At 36.6% G+C, this 9,090-nt stretch overlaps 1 protein-coding gene across 1 annotated transcript; it reads right to left on the minus strand.

Annotated features, from left to right (window-relative positions):
* Nucleotides 1-1,747: 1,747 nt before the first annotated feature.
* On the minus strand, nt 1,748-4,982 carry LOC18027490. Its single transcript, XM_006409846.2, has 3 exons — nt 4,446-4,982; nt 3,546-3,713; nt 1,748-3,445 (listed from the first exon to the last, which is right to left on the minus strand). The coding sequence occupies exons 1-3, from the start codon at nt 4,980-4,982 to the stop codon at nt 1,748-1,750; spliced, it is 2,403 nt and encodes an 800-aa protein (XP_006409909.1).
* Nucleotides 4,983-9,090: the final 4,108 nt, after the last annotated feature.

Below are 9,090 nucleotides of genomic sequence, written 5' to 3' on the forward strand. Positions count from 1 at the left end.
CTTATACACCGACATCCAGAAATTCGTAAGACTTGCTATCACCGAAGACAACAACTGCAGTCGACCAGCAAAAGAGATGCTTCTAGCTGTCCAGGAAGTAACTTTACGATTTATCTTGTCTATAAGAGGAGCGTAATCAAGGGTCCTCATCTTCTTCGTCAAAAGTGGAAGGCCCAAATATCGAACCGGGAGGGTTCCGAATTCATACGCGAAACGCTGAGCGAAGCTATCCTTTATCGTTTGTGTCACACCAGCCAAATAAATTGTGGATTTTTCCTCACTTATGCGAAGTCCCGATATGCGAGCAAACTCTTCGAATACCTTATTAATACCCTCCATCGATCTCACAGTACCATCCGAGAAAATCATGAGATCGTCTGCGAAACAAAGGTGTGTAAGCTGTAAATTAGAACATTTTGGATGATATCCAAATCTCCTCTGAGTCGATACCTTATCAAGCATTCTTGACAAAACTTCCATACAGATAACAAAGAGATAGGGGGATAATGAACACCCTTGCCGTAGCCCCCGCGAACTCCCGAAATATCCAGCTAACTCTCCATTCACTTGGACAGAAAAAGAGGCTGTAGTTACACAAAGTCGAATCCAATGAATGAATGCCGATGGCATATTCAATGCCTCCAGAATGTTAAGCAAGAAACCCCATTGCACTGTATCGAAAGCTTTCGATATATCGATCTTGATCGCACATCGAGAAGAAATCGTGTTTAGATGATACCCTGAGACCAGCTCGGATGCTAAGAGAACATTCTCAATAAGGAGACGATCCTTAACAAATGCCGATTGATTCGGAGAAATGAAGCTCGGAAGCAATTTGCACAATCTATTAGCCAAGATTTTCGATATCAACTTATATATGACATTGCAACAAGCAATCGGACGGTAATCCTTCATCAATTTCGCTCCTTCTTTCTTTGGGATTAGCGCTAGAGTAGTCGAATTGACTCCCTTTGGTAGAAATCCTTTAACGAAAAAGGATTGGATTCCACTGACCAGATCCTTACCGATTATCGACCAACTCTCTTTGAAAAATTCTACCGTGTAGCCATCCGGTCCAGGTGACTTGTTCAAAGCCATCGCAGAAAGGACGCTTTTTATTTCCGCTTCAGTTACTTCTGATATCAGAGCTTGTCGATCCTCCTCAGAACAACGAAAATCTATGAGGTTACCAATATCTTCTGCAGTTGTGTCTTGTAAATCATTTGGAGTGTCATTTAAGAAAGTCTCAAAATGTTTTACAGCCTCCGTCTTTATTTCCTCCCTGTTGTGAACCAAATTCCCTTCACTGGTTTCCAGCTCTTTTATCCCATTCCTCATCTCTTTGAGTTTTACAGCTCGATGGAATACCTTTGTGTTTCGGTCGCCAACAGATAACCAGTTAATCTTTGCCTTCTGCCGTAAGTATCTTTCCTCGATATGCACCGACTGTTCCCATCGTTCATAAGCATCGTTCTCCTCTTGCTGTAGGATCGTACTTGGAGCCTGTAAGTTATTTATCTGCTTCTCACATAAAATCTCATAATTCTCCTTGACTCTTTTCGAAATGTCACCTAACATTTCCCGAGAAATCCTTCGAACTGTAGGCTTGAGGTTTAGGGTATTGTTAACCACACGGCCTTATTACAGTTTATTTTTTTTTAAAGAGAAAAAAGGGTAAACAAGAAAAAAAACCAACCTTTCATTCTTTCACACGCCATTTGTTTTATCAATGGGAAAATACATTTTACTAGTACAAAGAACGTATTTTGCAAGAGATCTCATGCAAGTTAACGTGGCTTGAAGGATTCTCCGATTGCACAACTTCTTTAACCATCTCCTCGACCTCTCTTGTCTCTTTCCCCATTTTCTCCACACAAAACCCTAATGCACTCAAACTCAACACAACCTCACTCTTGTCCACTTTCACTTCTTCTTGATCACCTTCTTCTTCCACAAGAAACATCCCATCCGCGACTCCTCTGCAGTGTTGTAGATACGTCTCCAAAATCTTCTCTGGCTCGGTAGCGGGGCCTGAGAAACTAGGATTTGGTGTCTTCCCCAACTCAATATCCCATGAGCTGTTGCCGTTCTTAGTTAGCGCCTTTTCGAGGGCATCTAGTGATTTGAGAAGAGTGATTTCTTCGAAAGATTTGGCTAAAAGACCTATGCTCTCTGTTAGACTCTTCAGATCTTTGTCTACAGCGCTCAGAATCTCTTTGCATTGTGGTGATTTTGCTTTTCCTTGCTTTCCAAGAAACCCTATGGCGTGACCGCTGAATTGTAATAGATCAGCCATTTTAGACAGTGATTTGAATAGCTTTTCGTAGCAAGAAGCGTTAAAGGGAGAAAACCAGAAATTCGGCTCTGCTTGAGCTTCTTCCGTGAACTTCTTGAGCATATTCAAATGGCTTCTCAGCTTCTTTTGGCTCTCCATTATATCAGCTTTGCTCGCTTTCGCTCCAAACAAGCTTGCACACTCGTACAAAGCATGGAAGCTTCTAGAGAGCTCAAGTTTGGCTACATTAGCAGCTCTGGTCGGCTGGAAGATAAGCTCCACCATGATCGAACAAGACAAGCCGATAAAAGTCTCTATGATTCTGTCGATCGCAAAGTCGCTTGGCTGTCCGAAATTCTTCCTTCCAAGAATCAAAACGGCTCCAATCGCTGCGGATATCCCTCCGGCTTGTCCGTACATCTGGCTCTTGTTCAAGAAGCTAGAGAAGATAAACCATGGAAGCAAAGAAAGAAACCTGACCGTCAAAAACCTCTGAAATACAAAACAACCCATCACTCCGTACACTGTCCCTATCACTGTCCCTTGTGCCTTGACATTCGCCACTTTAAACGTCGCCTCTCTCGCAGCCGCAAAGCTGATCGCTACCGGTAAACCAGCCCAATACCCGTTTGGCTTACTATACAATGAGCCTAGAAATATCGCTAAACCTAATGAAAGCGATAGCTTTACCGCCGGCATAAGCTTCTTGCTGTCCCAATCACTAATCCAAGACCTACTCTTGGATTTGGCTGAGCCCTTGTTCTCCTCCGGTTTTACTTTGTTTTCCTCCGGTTTAGCTATTGAGATGGTTTCAAGGAGCCTAAGGCAGAACAAGAAGAAATAAAATGGCAAATCTTGAGGTGTTTCCGGGATTTCTTGAAGTGTTTGGAGGCACTCGTCGGGTTTTTCTAGATCAATTTCTGGAGTTACCGTTGGTTGCGGGATGTTGTTTACTCGTTTGACTGAGAGAATCACACGTTCTTGTATGTTCTTGAGACCATCTTTTACTTCCCCCGCAAGTAAGCTAGCAGGGATAGGAGATTTGCTTGCTAAAACCATCTCCATACCTCGAAGAGCAATCTCCATGCTTTGTAGTTTCTCTCCTTTGTTATCGTTCACGTTTTGCCATCTCCATACCTTAAATGGAAGCCTCTCCCATTTCATGCTTGGCTATATATACAAGAAAATTACAATATTAGATCTTTTGCTCCTAGCTATACATTTATATATACATTTTTTCTTTTGTAAAATAAGAGAATTAAACAATTACTTGGTAGCGTTTGATGGTTTGATAAAGCTTGGATGAAATACGAGCCAACTCTCGGGCTTGTGAAACTGAAGCCATTGCTGACGTGGTATCATCGGAACAAAAAGCCTTCATGTATAGCTTCACTCTGGTCGTTACATTTTGACCAATCTCTTTGCAGCTTTGTTTCACCTGCACATATGTATTTATACTTTAAGTAAATTATGTTGCTTCTCTTTTATGCTTATAATAATATCAGAGAATCCTATACCATTGCCAATGGGTTGATTTAGTACTATACACAAAGAAGTAAACTACTCATGGTGAAAAAAAAAGTTTATGATAATTTCACTGATTATTTCAATTAGCTAGTACAAAAGGGAATCGTATTTGTCTGTGATGCGACACAGCTTGTGCGCAATATTGGGGGAAAAAAATATATATAGGACAAAATTTCAGGCGGTGGTTTATGACATAAGAAAAATAATAATGTGGTACGGAATAAAGTTAGGAACATACTTTAAAAACCAACGTCAACTTGTTTTGTGACTGTATCACCAAGTCCACTTATTAATCTATTATTATGCTCATTGATTACTTTCTTCGTTTGTTTCATCAAATTTAATTCGAACACGTACACAGGTCTACAAATTTATACAGTAATTTTTTCTTTTTGTTAAACTAATCCGCTATTCTTCTAATATGGGAAAATTTTGTAACATCTTTGTCACAGTCATGAATAATCGAAATATAGCTACTTTAAAGCAAACTCTCAATTCAGTAACGAAAATATTCTTCCCATGCAAAAATCAAAGTATAAACATCAATACGTACGTAGAAGGATACATGTGTGCACATATTCCTCTATTATTAAAGTTCGGCTATTTTATGTGTGTATATATAGAGAGAGAGATTGGTATGTACCTCGCAAGTAGCTAAGCGAGGAAGTGGGACAAGAAGTGCTAGAACGCAAGATATAACACCAAGCGCAGTGCTAGCTGCGACTTGAAGCGGGTGCATGACTGGCTCAGTCTCAGCTCCTTTTATATAAGCAATAACATATATAAGAACGATCTGGCCTAGCGCGACCCGCTTAGCCACCAAATGGGTTAAACCATTAGGGAGGACCACGACGAACGCTGCTAAACCAGCGGCTAGAGCAGTAGTTTCGGCCGTGAGACGAGCTGGTCCTATAAGCTTTAGTGTAATGATCGCGGGTCCAACGCTCTGACACGTGGCGTAAAGGGAGAGCCAGCAGCCACGTAGCGTGTCGCCGAGCGTAGCGTCGGTGATGATCAGAATGACCGTGACGTAAGAAAACGCCGGGAATGCCACGTGTCGGAGGATCCATTCGGGTCCGTAGAGTGTTGCTGCGCCAACGATAGTGCAAGCTAGAGCTGTACGGAAGGCAGAGGCTAGGCACGTGCGCCACATGGCTCGGCCTCTCTCAGTCATTTGCATTATTTATAAAGAGAGAGAGAGAGAGAGCCAAGACAAAATTCTATAAGGAAAGAAAAGCTTAGGCTTGGGAGCTAGTTCGTTGTTTTTTGTGTAAGAATCTAATGATTTGAAGAAAGTGTAACAAAAAGAAGTTTGAAGAATATGGAATAATTGAGAGAGAAGTGTGTGACGATGAAGGGGCTTATAAAGATGTATTGATTTGATGAACAGGTCAGTGCTCACTTAGGGGACGTGGAAGTACACCAAGTGGGTTCCACGTGAGAAAATTAATGGATTATTATGTAATGAAAAATTCAAACTTTATCTTTTTAATCTAGACATTTCAATTGATACGGCATAGTGGCTATATATATTAATTAATAGTCATATCTTGTGGCTGTTTATGTGTTCTTTGTCTCTACCGGTCTATACGGCTCGAAGCCTCGAACATAATAACTTGGAGTTTTGTAGTATTTGACACAAAGTGGTCTTAAATCACGTTTCAAGAAAAAAAGTAAAATTAATTGGTTTCGTGTCTAATAAAGTAGTAAGCATATATATATATATATTATCTCATGTAACAAGCAATAGCCGAAATTCTATAAATCGATTGTTTTTTTTTGTTTGAAAATATATAATATCAATTGTTATATAATGTAATAGACGAAATTATTTTATAGATTTTATTACATCTATTCAATATTTTCTCATAGGCACGCGTACCGTGTGAGTAATAATTTTACCATTAGTACATTCGTAACTCAGAGTGTAATTTGTTTTTTTAATAACTTTTGTAATGATTCAAAATTCATTACAAAGAGACATAGGAATCCATTCTACACAAAAGTACAGACTACACTACATTAACATAGAGATCGGTATTGTGAACACCAGCTTGGATTTGAACTTATACCAACATGCGTTTTTAAGCATAGGGAGTCGGTTTTATAAAAATGCATTTTCACAAATGCGAAGAGAAAGACAAATCAAAAGGTTGAAAAATGGAATGGACTGTAGGTTTTTTTTTTTTTTTGTGTAACATGGGTTTGAACTGAAGTTGGAAGGGCAGATAAAGGCAGTCGAGGACGCCAAATCATCTACTAGTTTATACTGAGTTAGTTCTTCTCTCACACGGTCACACCCTCGCACTTTAGCTTAACTGAAACTTTTAAACTAGCTAAAACTGTAAGCTAAATTACTCTCTCTCTCTCTCATCTTAATTTTCTAAACCCAAATAAGTTATACCCTAATATTCGTTTTATGCATTTAAATAGAAAATTCTTTATATATTTATATAAATAAAAACACATATGTAATAGAAATATGAAAGACTAGATGATTAACATCAACATAGAGACAGAGTAGTGTGCATGAGCACCAAAGAGTAAGTAACTAAGTATGTAAAGTTACCGTAACCATTTGACTAGACTACACAATGTACACCCGCTGCAATGTGTGTACATATGCAAATGCTTCTCTTTCTTTTTTTTTTCTTTTTCTTATCAATACATAACTTATCTCTTCTTTTTTTTTTGCTAAGATACATACATACCTTGTCGATTATATGTAATTTCAGCAATATTATTCTTTCGGACAAGTAAAATTAAAATTCACGTAAGAAAGATATCCGCCGTTTACGCATTTCTTTCATATAAATTTTTGTATGAAACCAAATTTCAAGAAAACAAGAGAAAGGTAGACATAAGCCTGAGAAAGATGTAGAAAGAAATTTCAGATTCAAACGTACAGCTGTTGTTTCACACTAAGTTGCAAACACACTTTTCGTAAAGTAATATTTGCACATTCTATGCAAATTAGATCTTTTACTTTTACATATATAAACAATTTCTTTGCTGTTAGTACATCCCGTACAGCTGTTATCTCTTGACCAGAGACCAAACCAACTCTATAGCAAGTTGAGTAGCAACAGTTACATATAACTACGAGTGCCACTAGTTTAAGCTACGAACGGTGTGATCAATTTATTTATAACTTTTTGTTGTTATAACAAGGGGTCGGCGAGTCGAAGCCCGATAAATTTTTAGTTTAGTGTAGACGTCGAATAGCATATTCACCGAAGTTTTAACTGGCATAAAGCATAATATTTCTTTAATTAGCCAAACAATAATGAAAATGTTTTAAGTAATAATCAAACTAAAAAAACGAGTTTGCATAACGCCATGACACCCCATGTTTTTTTTTTCTACCACCAAACCATTACCGTTTCTTTTGCAGTTCGAAATTTTTGATTGACCATTTTTAACAGATAAATTAGAATAATTAAACTCTATTTATCGGATAATATGAAATCAACATTTGAGTTAATAAGCGGCGAAAATTAACCGTGAAGAGAGTCGACCACTCTCTAAACGCGTGCATATTATAGCAAATGAGCATTAGCCGCCTCCATATCGCCTACCAAATCTTTTTTTTTGCATTAAAGTTAAGATCTCACCATTATCCTCTACATTTACTCCTCTATTTTAATAGTAATACTTTCTTAACCCCTATATTATAATATACTAAGTTAACTAATTTTAACCTTTTATCATGCGGCTAAAACTACAGCACGAAGAAAAGCCAACCTAACATTTTTTTAATATCATGAATATCCAGTGATTTCTTTTCACCAACGTTTTCAACAGTTAATTTTCTACGTATTAATCATCCCCATAGGCCAGAGGCCAGGGGCGTATATTTAATTAGTTAATTACTCTTACGGTCTTACCTATTTGAAAGAAATTATATCCTAATTTGCTGTTTTCGAATAAAAACAGAGAAATCGTATAATATAATTATAGTATATAATATGTAATAAAAACTATATAGATATGTAGCTGATGTCACTGATTATAATATTCAGAAATTCCAAAACCCTTTACTCTATTCACAAAGTGGAATTCCTCTAGTTTTCCACTTACATTATGCTTGGTCTTAATTGTACTGAATTTACTAAAGATATTTATCATTTTTTTTTGTGTTCCTTGAGAAGGAGGAAGGGTCAAGTGGGAAGTTGCGAATCCTTATTTGAAATTTGGTTAGTGCATATGTTAGTTAAAGCTAACCATTACACACTCTTTTCTTTCAATTGAGTAATCTATAATAAATCAGACTAAACATACATCTGGGCTACTATAGTCCTATATATGTCTCTTCATATATATCTCTTTTAACAAAATTCTTGCAAATGAATTTTTAAAGACTACTGACTATCGGAGTTGAGATTATTTTATATTAAGTTCTTATACCATTCCATATGCATGCACACTTTATAGTGCCGGTGCTTGGATTCTCGTTTTATGTACTATTAATTTGATTTCTCATGCAAACATTTTTGTTTTTCTTCATGCAAACATGTAAGGAACATATATGTTTACGAGTATTGTTTCTGAACAAAATTCGATTTTAGAACATTTAGGATTTGGGACGAACACACGCACACACAAAAACAAAAACAAAAGATAAAAGGAAATTTTATAAATCCATAATTCATGTCCTAAATTTGATGGCGTAATCAAAGTTCATGATGGCCATAATTAATGCTCACAATGCTCACAATGCTTATGACAATGCTCGTTACGTGACAACCCCACTGAGTATGTATGTCACCATTAAGTTGCTTTTTTTTTTTTCTGCTCAAACGATCACTAATTAAGTTGCTAACGATCCACATTAAATGCTTAAATTTGTAATAGTGGCACTAAAAGTTAAAGGTAATTATAGGTTTCAGGAGAAACAAATAACTCACATCAACGTAGCCCTTTTTATTTCTTATTCTATTAATCAGTTCTCCTAAAAATAGAGAAAAGATGCCTCAATAAGTTTACTACAACATGTGTTTTAGTCAGCACTTCACAAATAAATGGCAATATATTATATATATATTATATATATGGCATATATATAAATAACAGATAATTTTATATATATAGCCAAATTTTTCCGGTTGAACAACACATCAGCATTAGAGAGAGCACCACCTATCCTCATCAAATATTAACAAAATAAATAATTAATTATATTTAAAATAAATACATTAAAACACATTAAAAAAACATAAATAAATATTAATATATATTTATATAAGAATAAAATTCAAATTTAATTTAAATCTATAAAAACTTATAAA

Source organism: Eutrema salsugineum, unplaced genomic scaffold (assembly GCF_000478725.1).
Source record: "Eutrema salsugineum unplaced genomic scaffold, Eutsalg1_0 scaffold_10, whole genome shotgun sequence".
In the NCBI taxonomy this organism is placed as follows: Eukaryota; Viridiplantae; Streptophyta; class Magnoliopsida; order Brassicales; family Brassicaceae; genus Eutrema; species Eutrema salsugineum.

Excerpts from the sequence above, each read along its gene's own strand:
- LOC18027490 (XM_006409846.2), bottom strand. The coding sequence starts at position 4,982 with ATGCAAATGACTGAGAGAGGCCGAGCCATGTGGCGCACGTGCCTAGCC. Across the intron at positions 3,714-4,445 it reads CTCGCTTAGCTACTTGCGAG|GTGAAACAAAGCTGCAAAGA; the intron begins GTACATACCAAT and ends ACATATGTGCAG. Across the intron at positions 3,446-3,545 it reads AAACCATCAAACGCTACCAA|CCAAGCATGAAATGGGAGAG; the intron begins GTAATTGTTTAA and ends TTGTATATATAG.